The 14,731-nt window shown below is 46.2% G+C and overlaps 1 protein-coding gene across 2 annotated transcripts; it reads right to left on the bottom strand.

Moving 5' to 3' along the window:
- Positions 1-509: 509 nt before the first annotated feature.
- Positions 510-10,739, bottom strand: LOC116943213 (NADH dehydrogenase [ubiquinone] iron-sulfur protein 8, mitochondrial). 2 transcript variants are annotated; one of them, XM_076060349.1, is made up of 7 exons: positions 10,655-10,739; positions 8,821-8,872; positions 7,426-7,488; positions 6,159-6,248; positions 4,753-4,925; positions 3,227-3,355; positions 510-1,310 (listed from the first exon to the last, which is right to left on the bottom strand). In XM_076060349.1, exons 2-7 carry the CDS (start codon positions 8,858-8,860, stop codon positions 1,179-1,181), a joined length of 627 nt encoding a protein of 208 aa, XP_075916464.1. In that variant the 5' UTR covers positions 8,861-8,872; positions 10,655-10,739; the 3' UTR covers positions 510-1,178. The 2 variants fall into 2 exon arrangements, with proteins under 2 accessions (XP_075916464.1, XP_032811817.1); XM_032955926.1 differs by having other exon boundaries at positions 10,583-10,656.
- Between the last annotated feature and the right edge of the window lie 3,992 nt (positions 10,740-14,731).

The following is a 14,731-nucleotide window of genomic DNA, read 5'->3' on the forward strand; positions in this document are numbered from 1 at the left end:
TTTATCCAAGGGACGTCAAGTTGTACGTCAAGTTACTTTTCCCGTTCCCACTCACCTGTATGCCTTTATGCAGGAACGATGTTTTTTTTCTAAAGATGACCTGGCATCACTGAGTATTTGGTCTACGGGAAGAGTCCAAAGCACTCGGAGAATTCCCACTGTACATACAACGGGATCATGCCCAAAGATGGACAGACAGACGCATGTACCCACTTTCTGTACTACCACCTCGCAGCCAAGTAGGTCTGGGAGTTTCACAAATCTCCACAATCCACCAATCCTTGCCTTTAATCTGTACACATCGACATGTTCCACAGACCCATACCCTTTAGAATATCTACGCTTGTACACAAGCCACTTAACGATTGCCTCGAGTCTGTACAAATCTACACGATCCACCATCCCTCTCCTACACTCTCTGAAGATCTCCATGACCCAAAGTGCACAGCTGGAATGTAACTGTGCAAAAAGTTAAGAAAATTCACGCACAAATGACAACAGGACACAAATGAGGGTTCAGTGAACAAAGGCTGCATGTTCATCCTAGTACGGTTGACAATGCGAAAGCAACATTATCACTCCGACATATTCATCATCACTGTACATTTCAGTTGTAAATAATAATTGCGTTCGAACAAGCTTTCGGTAATCTCATCACCTCAAACACAAGCAACCTGTGTCATGCGGTGTTGATATATTGAGTCCATCTCCAAGTTACGTGCCGTGTCAACTGTGCCGTGCCGTGTGCGATGTGCGTACGTGTCTATCGCCGAGTAAATTAACTTTATGTAGCCACCCCGACAGGTCATCAGGAAGGCAATGCAGATAGGTGTCTTATTGTATTTGCATAAAACTCCAATTTTAAAACCTCTTACCGATCAAATGCGCTCTGGGTCACCCCTCAATCGGGTTGTCGGCGGCCATGACCGATGATGTAAATGACACATTGCCGTGTTCGTGACCAATTGACAAGCCTCCCCCCCCCCCTTAGTTCGCGCAATGAGAACAGGGAAGCAGCGTTGCTCCCCCCCTGACCAGAACGACCTCGCCACCTTCTGATTGTCGGCACGAGCGCCGTGACCTCTGCTAACCTGGCTTTGCCGTGCTCAGCGGTGAATTGTGTCGTGTCGTCATGCATCGCGTGCTGCGTTGCCGTCGCGCACGGCTTCATCGTCGCGTCAGCGGTAGAGGAAGTCCGCCTGCAAGTTGCTTGCGATCTCCGCTTCCCATTTGTCGCCGTTGTTCAGCAGCTTCTCCTTGTTGTACAGGAGCTCCTCGTGCGTCTCCGTCGAGTATTCGAAGTTGGGGCCCTGAAGGGACAGAAAGGAGCGCGAGCGTGGTTATGCGCACGCGCAGCCAAGTACACTTGCGTTGTTACGTGCGCACGAACAAGCACACAGAAGCATTTACAGAGACACCGGGACACTCGCACACGTATGTATGGATGTATGCATGTTCATCCTCTTTCGCACCGTACATAGACGAGCGTACTAATCAGGTGCGGGAAAAGAACAAAAAAGCACCTAAATTTTGATTCGAAGCTTTCGTGACTGCAGTGATTCATATTCTTGTTTCTTTCGGTAAAGTCACGTGACTTAACCGAAAGAACCAAGAATTAAAAAAGCACCCCTTTATTAGTTTTAATCTAGATTTTAAAAGTGCACAGCTCCATACTCTTCATCAGATGATGGACGCTTGTGTTGCGCCCGAAACGTCGTGAGTTATTTTATTTTACACCCACGTGACTTTACCGAAAGAACCCAACAGTATGGATTCCTGCAGTCACCAAAGCTTCAAATCAAGATTGCACAGCTCCAGTTGCTTCCTAATATCGGAAGAGCGTTCCAGACGGCCTCAAAAGCGAATTAAAAAGCGTGCGATGCAGTAACCGTTTTTGTTCGATGGTTCGCCAAAAGCCGCTGGAAGGATGATCAGTTTGTGTGGCAGTTTACGCTCCTTGATTTAAAAACACACAAAGTATATACACACACAAACAGTAGGCATGCCTATAATTTGCCCCTCATGCGATGCTATAAATGATCAAATCGTGCGCAGAAGTACCGCACACAAACACAAGCACGTGTGCCTGAACAAACATTCCAGGACACACGCAAACTACAAATACGCACAGTTGTGCATGCACACACAAGGGCAAATATACACGCGTTACACGCATTTAAGTGTACTTGCGTGTTCACGTGCAGGTGTATATTTGCGTGCGTTTATGAGACTATGCGACATACATATGTGCATGTGCCAGCACGCCTAGGTGTGGGAGTGGTAGATTAGTGGATTAATGCATGGCGCACTGAACCTAGCAACGTGTGCTCGATCCCCACTCGCGGTCAACATCAGTGCCAAATATCTGAACCTATCCTAGCCATCACTTAGGCAGCCTTAAACGAGTACCTGGTGTGGTGTGGAAACATCAGCAATGCGGAGACAAAGGCGGCATAGCACGGTGTGCAGTGCCGGTCTACGTAGGTGGCTTGATTACAGTTAATACTATACGGGGGATCTTTGTCATCATTGTACATGCTTTTGCCTATGCATATTGTGGGGAGTGGTGGCAAAGCACGTCACACACTGCGCTACATGATCCGAGCTTGATTCCCAGCCGTGGATATCAGCGGAAAATATCTCACCGATTTTGAGCTTCCCTTATGGTGGCTCAACTTAAATGAGGACCTGGTGCAATTGTGTCAACACCAGCACTGGGAATGCAAGACGGCCACACAGGGCCACACCACCCTGTTGAACGCTGTGTTGGCCTTCATCGGTGCTCACTACCAAAACTTACCCCAAACATCTGTACGGCGATAGGGACGGCGGTGGGGGGGGGGGGGGCTGTTTGTCTTTACAGTAAAACTTTGGATTGCGAGTAACTTGGTCTGCGAGTGTTTTGCAAGACGAGCAAAAAATTTAAAATAAATATTAATTTGATAAACGAGCGAGGGTCTTGCAATACGAGCAGCAGTACGTGTCTACGCGTTGTCTGCCGAGCGTCACGTGATCACAACTGATATACGAGTGCTTTGATATACGAGTGCTTTGGATTACAAACACGTTTCCAGAATGAATTATGCGATGTGTAAAACATCGCCACTCGGGAGACAAAGAATGACAGGTGTGGGGTGCTGGCCACCCACCGCCTCGTGCCCCAACAGTGTGTTAAGCTTATACGGGGGGATCTTTATCTTTGTACACGTGTGTTTGTGTGTGACACCTCCACAATGGCGTCGACGGGGCACGCCTCTTGGCAGAAGCCGCAATAGATACACTTGGTCATGTCGATGTCATAACGAGTAGTTCGGCGGCTCCCATCCGCGCGTGCCTCCGCCTCAATGGTGATCGCCTGACAAACACACACACATCACTAATATGAGCCAAGAATGTCTGTGTGTAACGCGCGTGACGACACTCCACGTCGACCAGCCCCCCTCATTAATAATCATGAACAGGTGGGGTCCTCCACATGGACCCCCCACCCCGACATTAATAATCATGAACGGGCGGCGTCACTCCGCATGAAGCACCCCCCCCCCCCCATTCATGAGCGGGTGACGTCACTCCACATGGAGCACCCCCCCTCATTAATAATCATGAGCTGGTGACGTCACTCCACGGGGGGGGGGGGGGTGGGGGGGGCGCCGACTCCTCAGCGTCAACTTACAACCCTCACTACAAAGGCAGAACCCTCACGTCACGTGATCTCCGTGACGCTGTTGAGACATCGAAGTAAAAAGGACGTCATGATGAACAAGGGATTATAACCTTAAAATGAAATAGGTCCGTGTCACCGCGCCCTTACAAACTGCACACGCATGGATGCAATGAATGTCACGTCGCGGTCTGATTTTCGCTTGCAAGTTTCAGATTTACTGCAATACACCCGTCCTTGGACGGACTATAGGCTAGTTATACACTATAAACCACAAATTATTTTTATTTAAACAATTTTTTGTATTATATCAGGTAAGGCCCACTGTGCTTTTCCAGCTTTTAAGAACAGACCTGGCCACAAATGATAGCTCAATGAAGTAGCTTATCACGTGGAAATTCGTAGCATCCACACATTCGCAACGCGTGTTGAGATTCTAAACGTGGCGGGGGAAAACCGGAGGACCAGGAGAAAAATCCACGCGACCACAGGGAGAACATGCAAACTCCAAATATAGAGGCGTCAGGGTCAAGGAACCAAGTTCGCATTAACCACACGTACTTGTGGTGAACATGGAAAAAAAAACGTGCTCTGATATATGGCATTTTCTTAGAAACTGACTGGCCTACACCAGAGACAGCCTTCTTTAGGGCCTAGTCTCACTAGTGTCAAACCAGAGAATGCCAAAAAGCGAAAAGTACAATGATAATGCACTAACAGAGCATTATAGCTCAGGGTGAGCTGCTACAAACTGGGACCTCTTTGCCATTTTTAAAGTATGAAAAAATGAGAATAGGTGTTTACCCTTTCTGGCAATAAAACAGCGTGTGTTAAGATGTTCGAACACCAAACAGAAACCTTATGCAAAGAATCAAGTTCGCATTAACCACACACAGTACTTGCGGTGAACATGCAAACAAACAAGCTTCGATAATATAAGCATTGTCTTTTAAGGGTAAACCCTATTTTTTTTAATATATATAATCGCTACCATCACCGTGTTGTTTTTTGTGCCACTCAACACGAAGCCCAGTACCATGCACCGGTCACAGTCACTCCGTATGCATTGCCATCGTTGCGCTGGGGGGCACCTGCGCGGGGCACACGGCCTCACAGAGCTTGCACGCGATGCACCGCTCCTCGCCAGACGGGTATCGTCGAAGCGCGTGTTCCCCTCGGAAGCGTGGGCTCAGGGGGCCCTTCTCAAACGGGTAGTTGATGGTGGCCGGTTCGCGGAACAGGTAGCTTAGGGTCATGGCCAGCCCTGTATGTTTGTACACAAACACACACACAAACATAGAGGTATGCAAACTATGTGGATAAAATTTGCCTAAAACTCGTTAGGAATTATATTATTTGATTTGAATCACCAACATACCATGAAAAATGCACTGAATGACAAAGGGTTATTGGAAAACAATGGGATCATCATTATCAGCTGTGGGCTATCCATCCCTGGACAATGCAACAATCCATCCGGCTCCTGCACCTGAGCTGATCTCATCGCTCCGTGAAGGCAGTGGACGTCTCTCTCTCTCGGACGCGTTACCTATTGTGGCTGCTACTCCGTCATCAGCTCCTGCACCTGAGCTGATCTCATCGCTCCGTGAAGGCGGTGGACGTCTCTCTCTCGGACGCGTTACCTATTGTGGCTGCTACTCCGTCATCAGCTCCTGCACCTGAGCTGATCTCATCGCTCCGTGAAGGCGGTGAACGTCCTCTCTCGGACGCGTTACCTATTGTGGCTGCTACTCCGTCATCAGTCCGGGCGCTCGTCCATTTGCGCAAAGTTTCCTGCCCAAGCCCATTTACCTAACAGCCAATATGCCATGTCCCTAACTTGGGTATATCTATGCATTCCTCTTTCTGTATCAGAGTGCAACCCCGAACATGCACCTTTGCATGCTTCTTCAAGCACTTTCCAGCAGATTTAAGTAAACAACCATTTTTAAAAAGTGTAACAGTAACGCAATGAGAGCATGCACTGGGATACCTATTGAGAAAGGTGCTGAAAACAGAGAAAACATTGAGTAATGATAATAAGTCGACCCAAAAAAAACGGCACATTGCGCACGATCGCAAAAACGTGACAAAAACAACAGGACGCAGTGGTGTAGTCCACAGTGGTCAAATTTATCATGATTGTGTCACTGAGTGCTGACTGCCATGCTGAGAAGATTCCAGACTGTTTACCAATCTACCCAGCGTATACGGGAACCATATTAGATAAATATGCACATACGCACGAGAACACACAACCACATACACAAGTGTAAAAACACACATGTATGCACATACACACTGACCAGCGTGGTGAAGTATGGTTAAATAACTGCTACGGCCAGTATGCTGTGGGGAGACTCTCAACTCACCCAGTGATTTGACAAAGAGCTGTGCATGGAGACACGTGTGTACATACGTGGCTGTACATAATGTGTAGATGTATATGCGGATGTGTGTGTGCACGCGTGTGTGTGTGTGTACATGGGGTATAAACCTCGGAACAGCTCTGTCCACATCAGCGTCTGTGCTGCCCTGTCAGTCACAGCCTTCAAGTCCATGTTCTCATCAAGGGCGTTCACATATTCTGCACACGCATGCGCACAAGAACATACGAAAAAGCATGAACACATACACATTGTATACAAAGACTTCCCATTCAGCGTCATCAACCATATGGTGCAAGTGTTAATGAGCGCCACACCAGGCAGCGTTCATTTCCCAGTATGAAAAAGTTTACACGCTGCTCCCATATTTTTATTTCGGGCCGAGTCAACCTAAGGGTGACCGAGGGGAATGCCAGTACAGGTTACGATATCATGTGCCACTTAGGTCGATGACCACCAATAACGTAACCCAAGTTACCAAATTGTCTCGCAGTGTACCACATGCATTCGCATACACACTCGCACACAAATATCAAATATCTCCTGTACAACATACATATGTGTGTTGGGGCAAGTGCAAGGCTCCGCTGTATAACCTACATAGACTGCTGGAGCAAGTGCTGTTAGAGCTGCTTTTTGTGTTTAGTTTGTTGTCCTTCGATTATCACGGTTGGCAAAGTACGGTGAGAAAGAAGTTGAACATACATAGCGAGTACAGGAATCCCCCCCCCCCCCGCTATGAAATGCAGCATTATGCGTCAGTTCGCATGTACGCTGCCGATGTATTGGGGAACATTTCCTTATCGGTGTAATGTTTCACATATTCGTTGTTATTTTTTAACTAGGAACGCATGTGGTGAACGTGGACTATTTTGCGGTGAAATACCGTGCTGTACGCACACAGCACGTAAAACTGAAAATCCTGATGTTTACACATCATTCAAATTACTTGGTTGATTTGATTGATTTATAAGCATTAAGGTGTTTTTTACAAGAATGATCCAGGGAAGACCTTGGTAAAATAAAAGGCATTCATAGAATATGAATCATAACATTGCCGACACTGAGTAGAACATAGATTTGAGGCAATCTAAATTTCAAGTCATACACCATTCAAATAACACTGGCAGGTAACGCAGATGTACAAGATCAAATCGTGTGAGGTTCACTTAGCAAATGTGCGAGGTACTTATTTAAGGCTGAATCTACATACGTGATACCCAGCACTAGTTTAGATATAACTCACTACTGATGTTAGCTGCAGCCAGGAATCATTCTCAAGTCGCTGGGTTCATAACTGAGTGTGCAAACCACTGCACCACCTCTCCCCACACCCTAAATGCAAAAACACACACACTCACATGCTCACACACTTACTGTAGGAGTGTGCTGTTGCCGACAGGCTTAGAGGTCTGACGAGGAATCCAGGGAGGGGCCTTGCTGCAATAAGAGGAACCAACCACCATCACTCTTTACTAAATTAATGTAGGACCACTCACATTAGTTAACAAGACAATGGAACCATAATACAGGTTTTTTTGGGTTAGATCGCGTAAATATATGTGTCGTTAAACCCTCCACCACCCGACAAAGATAATTAGTAAGGTTTGTCACGTAAACAGAACATGCCAATTCGTTACTAGTACAGCGCACCGGTGTGAAGAGCAAAACCACAACATTTTAAATCTGAGTACGACGTTTCACAAGTAATTACAATTAGCTTCGTCAGGCGACAGCCACATTTGTGGAGAAATCCTGTTTCGTTCCTTAAATAATAGAGGGGAAGACAATGGAATTGAAGACCATCTTTAGAGTAAAAAAGTCGAATTTCATACCATTATCAAAACAATTCCAATTCAGGGCAATGAGACTTTTTCAATCTGCTCGTGTACATAAAAAATAAACCTGCCAATTCACTTCTCAAATCCCAGACTTCTGTTTCAGCAGTGTACACCAATTACGATTTTCAAATCCCCCATGTAGACTGGAGTCTAAAGCCTTCCCCAAAATAAAACAATTGAAAAGTAATCAACTTGTACATGTTAAGTAACTGTAACCGGATGGGGTCTTCGAAATAAAGTCTGTTCTTTTATAATGCGGTAGTTGCGTTCCTGAAGAACACCGCATTGTGGAAAAATCGCGTTATAATAAATAATATAGGGTAAAGCACAGTCCGCGATAACACGTGAGATGCGTATGCAGGCTGAACAAAATCTGAGGTGCGTGAGTAGCATCTAGAAGCATCCAACAGCAGTCCGCCTTGTGTGATGCTACGCCGAGGCAGCCGTACAACCGCTTATTCCTACTCACGCAACATAGTTCTGTTCACTCAATGTCGTTATATCCAATTCGCATCCATTTATCATGCTATATTAAATTAACATTATGAAAACACGCGTTATAGCAGAACAGACTGTACTGATACACTGGTTTTAATATGGGATCTACAGAAAAAAGATTGATGCATAATTTTATATGGTCTATAGACAATACTTGACATATTGGCCTCTAACATATGTCTCAATAATCAACTGGTAGACTGGTCTCTGAAGCGATATTCACATATTTGCCTGAAAGCCTATGACGAGGTTTCTTGAAAATAGACTGACAGAGTTGCCTCCGATGGGGTTTCTTGACGACACTCACAGACAGGTCTATGATAGGGTTTCAAGATGGTAGAATGACAATCCAGCATTGTGAGATACCAATAAATTAAGTACTTCTTTAAATCCTAGGTGGATTGCGCTTTGGTGACACTCGCGTGGAACCTACCAGCCTTGGAGATGGCACACACCAGACGCAGTGCAGCCATGCCTGTACACTTCTGACACACGCGCATCCATTGCAAGTTTTAATACACGACTGGGGTGTACTGTGGTTAAGAAGTACTGCCATCACCAGGAGATGGCAGTACTGAAAATGACGTTTAAAAAAACCGCCACTTTTTTCAACTTTTCTTGCTGTGGTTTTCTTCACACCTGATGATGATTGCTTGTGTTGCAGTGGAAACGTCGTGAGAATTTTATTGTTTTATATTTTGTATTATTTCCCTTCTACGTGGTGATGACTTTACCGAAAGAACCAAGAATATACATCTACCACCCTTTTCTAAATAAAGTCATGTCTCCCTCTCGCAGCGAATGACAATTCCGTCCGATGAGTCTCGCGACTTCTCCCATCCGCTGCCGCTAAGTGTTGTAAATTTGGCGATTGTTGCTGAATGTGGCGATTTATTTGGATTATCCCGTTCAACATGTTGTCGAAGCGACACACCGAAAAATTCGTCTCACATTATGCAATTTTAGGGGACGATTCCAGTTATGTACTTCGGATGCTGCATCGGTTTTTACCATTTTCATTTAAAGCTTTCGTGACTGCAGTGATTCATATTCTTGGTTCTTTCGGTAAAGTCACGTTATTTTATTGTTTCCCTTCAACGTGACTTTACCGAAAGAACCAAGAATACGGTTTTACCATGTTTAATCAATGTAATTGGTAAATAATTGTCCAAGACTGGCTACCGTAGTAACATTTCAACGACTTAACAGTTTGGTTCTATTGGGTAAAGTCACGTAAGTAAAAAAAATAAAACGAAAATCACGACGTTTCGGCCACAAAACAAGCGGCCTTGCAGCCGAAACGTCGTGATTCTTGTTGTTTTATCTTTTACCTACGTGACTTTACCGAATAGAACTAAAGAGTTTCGATTTAAAGCTTTCGTGACTGCAAGGATTCATCTTCTTTGGTTCTTTCGGTAAAGTCACGTAGAATGAGAATAAAATAATAAATTGATAAAATAAAATAACAATATTCTCACGACGTTTCGGCCACAACACAAGCGGCCTTCATCAGGTGAAGGGGAAGAGACTGTCTGGAAGACATTATTGTGTTATTTTATTTTGTCAATTTATTATTTTATTCTCATTCTACGTGACTTTACCGAAAGAACCAAAGAAGAAGAACCAAAGAGTGTGTTGTGGATCCTTGCAGTCACGAAAGCTTCAAATCTAGAATTGACTTTAACAGTTCCAGCGACATCTGGCGACTCTCTTGAGGTTGTAGTTCAGTGACTTTCCGCTTCACGGGCAGTAGGGGGGGGGGGCAAAACGTCGCTGCCCTTGAACCCAGCGACTTCGACCAAACACGGGGAGCAGAAGAACCCAACGCGTTTCAATCGCCGCTCCGCTCATGCCTCGTTACACTGAATGCGCAGAACACATCATTTAAGAGGTCAGCTTAAGCCACCGCGCACTTAAAAGTTTTAGCGCTACCGCCCACCCGCGCCCGCCCGCCTGCCTGTCCCGAGACCAAGTTCCCGTGGTCGCCTCGCGCCTCGGGCGGCCAAAGCTTTCAGGAAACACCTGAGGTGTCGCGTGAGGCCTAGCTCGCCGGAGTTAGGCCTCGCGTCCTTAATTTTTTTGGGGGGCGGCGGCTTTTTTGAGAAACGACACCGTGACGCTGCTAAGTAACCCCCTCTGGATCGCCCACCTGCAATATCTTGCGCGAGACATTTAAACCTCCACCCACTACCCACCACCGTCACCCCATGAATGATGTTGACCGCCCGGGCGGGCGCGGACCCCACCGACGCCGCCATCCTTCTCACCTTTCGCTTCGCCCTGGACTCGCGACGCGCCGCGGTGCATTGTGGGAGCGCCACAGCAGGCTGCGCCGATTCCGGTGCAGAAGCGAATCGGCGTGAAGAAACCCCCTCGCACCGATTCCGGTGCAGAAGTTAATCGGCGTGAAGAAACCCCCTCGCACCGATTCCAGGTGCAGAAGCGAATCGGCGTGAAGAACCCCCTCGCACCGATTCCAGGTGCAGAAGTGATGGTGCAGGTTCAGGGTGGAGCGATTCTGTTGCAGCCTGGTTATGTAAAGAGTTAGTCTTGATTTGAAGCTTTGGTGACTGCAGGAATCCACCAAACTCTTTGGTTCTTTCGGTAAAGTCGCGTAGGTAGAAATATTTTTTTTATATTTTTATTTGATTTCTAACTGCGTGACTTTACCGAAAGAACCAAAGAGTATGTAAAGTGTGTTTTACTCGGTGTGGATTCTCTTCTGGTCCTCCACGGGTTTAGAGTATTTGCCTCCTGCTATACAGCTCAGTGGGCCTTACCTTGTAAAATAAAATAAAAGTTTAAAACGGTTTTTTTTATTACTTATTTTATCGGCCCGACCGGAATGCTGATTGAGGTCGAGTCGACCTAGGGGAGGCCCAGGACCGGTACAATCGTCACTGGTGTTGGTGGCCGTGAGCGGGAATCAAACTCAGGTGGCCGGTTTCCATAGCCTCTTTGAGACGGGGATGAGATGGTGAAGCTTCGCGGTGGTGGTTCGGAACTCCCGTAATCCATGGAGGTCGTTGGTGGGTCACACAAATATAGTGAACATCCCTTTTCTGTGGATGTCGAGGAGCCATACCCTGGGCTCACCGGGAGAAGGCGGTGCACAGCAAGTGGACACATCGCCATCTGTTTCCATCTGTACGGGGATAGAGCGTTGCCCCCTCAAACCCCCACCACCAAGCACACATGGTTTCTCTGGGTGCTACAGCTTACTTCCCACACGTATAATAAACACTCATCAGTAAAATTTTGATTTAAAGCTTTCGTGACGGCAGGGATTCATATTCTTGGTTCTTTCGGTAAAGTCACGTAGAAGGGAAACAATGAAATAATAAAAATATAAAACAATAAAATTTTCACGCCGTTTCCGGCTGCAACACAAGCAATCATCATCAGGTGTCAAAACCACAGCAAGAACATTTGGTGTGGTTTTCACACCTGATGATGATTGCTTGTGTTGCAGTGGAAACGTCGTGAGAATTTTATTGTTTTATATTTTCATTATTTTATTGTTTCCCTTCTACGTGACTTTACCGAAAGAACCAAGAATACTCATCAGTAAATCAAATTAACTGGCTGAAAACGTCTTAAAATGAAAACCAAATGCAGGACTTAACCAGGTAAAGTCATGACTCGCTTTGATGCTTCCATCCTTCCTGCTGACTCTGAGTTGCATTGCCCTGTGGGATGCCTTTGCATTAACGGGCTGGGGTCTCACTAACATGGCCACTTCTGCCCCCTTAGCCTCGATGTATCTTTGGTTCTTACTGCATTATGGGGCTGTGTCTCTCACTGGTATGGCCACTGTTGCAGTGGTTCTCTTGCGTTGACGCTCTCGCCTCGTGGAGGCCGCTCTCCAATCTCACATTAACATCATGCCAATCTCTCACATTAACATAGCCACTTCCGTGCCCTTGTTTAGGAGGCCGCTCTCCTATCTTACAGTTACATGCTAATTTCTCACATTAACATCACTAGCCCCGTCCACTTATTTATAACATCACTAGCCCCGCCCACTTCTTTATGACCCTTGGGCTACACCCATTTCAAACCTTTTAAAACGGTCTGCCTCAGCAGCAGACCATCGCTTTCCCACCTGATGACGGACACTTGGGTGTTGCGCCCGAAACGTCGCGATTTATTTTATTTTATACTTACGTGACTTTACCGAAAGAACCAAAGATTAGTATGATAATTATGAACTCTATCTCTCTGGCCTCTGTGCTATCTAGAAGGGCCGTTTCCAGAATCACCAATGTTTTAAGGCAGTGTGACGAATTTTCTCAATTGTAGTTGTGCACTAATATCAACGCAGCAGCACCACCACCAAATTATTGTTTTATACAGGTACATAATGGCTTGCCCCTGTTGAGGGTCGCAGTTTAATGTCAATAAAATATTGTAAATTTCGCGCCCCTAGTGGCTGTAGCGTTGATTCTAACCCACCGCATATAAATCAAAATGGTTTCGAACATGTGTAGTGTCGCCTGTGCGTGCGTCACAGTCAGCCGGAGACGAGGTGGTCGCAGGAGGCACCGCTCTGCCCTCTTTATTCGTTGTTGCCGAGCTCACGCCACCACTCGGGCCCCCTCTCTCTCTCACACACACGACCCCGCTGCCGCGCGCCCCGTCCCAGACACGACCCTGTCCGCGTTGCAACGACGGCGTCGACCGGGACAGCCAACCACTGTCCGGCCACGCAATGATCGGGCGAAGGTGACAGCGACGACTGGCAGCCCAGAGCTCTCGCTCTCCGCTGCTTCATATTCCCCTCGACACAACTTCGCTCCGCCCTAGCCGCACCTCCCTTCTCAAACCCTCGAGGGTTCCAGGGGCTTCCACACGAGGGCTATCATGACCCTTGCCCCAGTTCATCCGCCCTGCCGGCACACCCGCGTGTGCGCCAAGCGCCCACCTGCAGTTGCTGCTGCTGTCCAACAGTCAGGGCTATGTCACTACACATGCATGACTCAATGCATAAGGGAAATAATAGATTTTATTTAACGAATGCATCATTACAGTTTACATACAAACCGTGCAGGATTCTCGGTCATTCAACATTTTTCTAAAAATTCTTAAAATCGTTTCTCCATATTTAAACCGGCACACACACAGGAGTGTGGATGAGCTATTGTATGCAGTTTATGCAGAACGTTCATAACTGATTTTATGGGAATGTAGATGTGAAGTTGAACCAGATTACGATGGGATGTGCTCACACAATGCCCAAAGCAGGACTCTGACTCATTAGAGGTGGCAGTCTGCACAGTAGGACCATATCAGCATCTCCATTTCCAATGAGAGAAGCAACAGTTTTGAAACATGTTACAAATGATTGCTAAGTTTTATGAACCTATCCGAGGAGGCAGTAGACACTGTATGGGTCGCACTACCAGCCAGTCAATCCAATGTTGGATAAAGGTGTCCACAAGTCACCACCGTCTACCATGATGTTCCCACGCAGTAACTTTCTGACAGCCGAGCAAAACAACGGTATCATGCCGGTCACCACAAGCGATGTAAAGCCTGAATGTATGCGATACATCTCTGCAAAGCTGAGAAAAATGGCTCTGCAAATTATTTTATTTGAATATGACGCATTGGTGCATTTCACCAAGTGGCAAAGTGAACCAGGAATTCTATCACTCTTTTTCAGCACCTGGGAGATGCAACTCATAAGCGATGTTCAAATGAAGGTTCATTGTGCAACTTGAAGCACAATAATGCACCAGTGGACAAGCTCTTCTGTGCACCAGTATATATTTTTTTACAAAGCAGTGCCGTTTCCATCCTTGGCCTCTCACAATCTTCTCCTGATCCGACTTTTTTCTTCCGCTCCCAGAGCCAAACACTGCTCGAAAAAGGAAGGTTTTGTGACATTCCAATGATTATTGAAACCACGAGCTCCACCACAGGTGCTTCCAACAATTGAGGGGAGCACTCGGAAACTTTTCAAACTAATTTAAATCTCAAAACTCTTTTATCAATCCTCGTATTCATGCAAACCAATAAACGTCACGCGTCTCAAAATTGTTGTGTATGCCAATGTGTCTGCTCAAACAAGCATGTCTCAAACAAGTCAGACGGTGAATATTTGTTGATAGCCACAAGGCAGTTGTTTAATTTCCACATTCTCATGGTAGGAGCCAGTCTCTGTCTTCAGAACATACATCTGCTGCAAACTTCCCACATAGCTTTGATTTACTGAACCCAGAGGAGATAGTGATGGGCTGTCATGTCAATCCCACCAGTTCAACCTGGTAGAATATGCAACAGAATTGCTGTTATGTTTTTTTTTTCCCTTCCATGGAGCAGTTGTGCTGTGGTTAAGGTAT

This window comes from Petromyzon marinus, chromosome 1, assembly GCF_048934315.1.
Source record: "Petromyzon marinus isolate PM22_M1 ecotype Great Lakes invasive population chromosome 1, UKy_Petmar_22M1.pri1.0, whole genome shotgun sequence".
Lineage (NCBI taxonomy): Eukaryota > Metazoa > Chordata > Hyperoartia > Petromyzontiformes > Petromyzontidae > Petromyzon > Petromyzon marinus.

Excerpts from the sequence above, each read along its gene's own strand:
- LOC116943213 (XM_032955926.1), bottom strand. The coding sequence starts at position 10,645 with ATGGCGGCGTCGGTGGGGTCCGCGCCCGCCCGGGCGGTCAACATCATT. Across the intron at positions 4,926-6,158 it reads GTGGACAGAGCTGTTCCGAG|GGCTGGCCATGACCCTAAGC; the intron begins GTTTATACCCCA and ends ACAAACATACAG. Across the intron at positions 3,356-4,752 it reads AGGCCGTGTGCCCCGCGCAG|GCGATCACCATTGAGGCGGA; the intron begins GTGCCCCCCAGC and ends TGTGTTTGTCAG.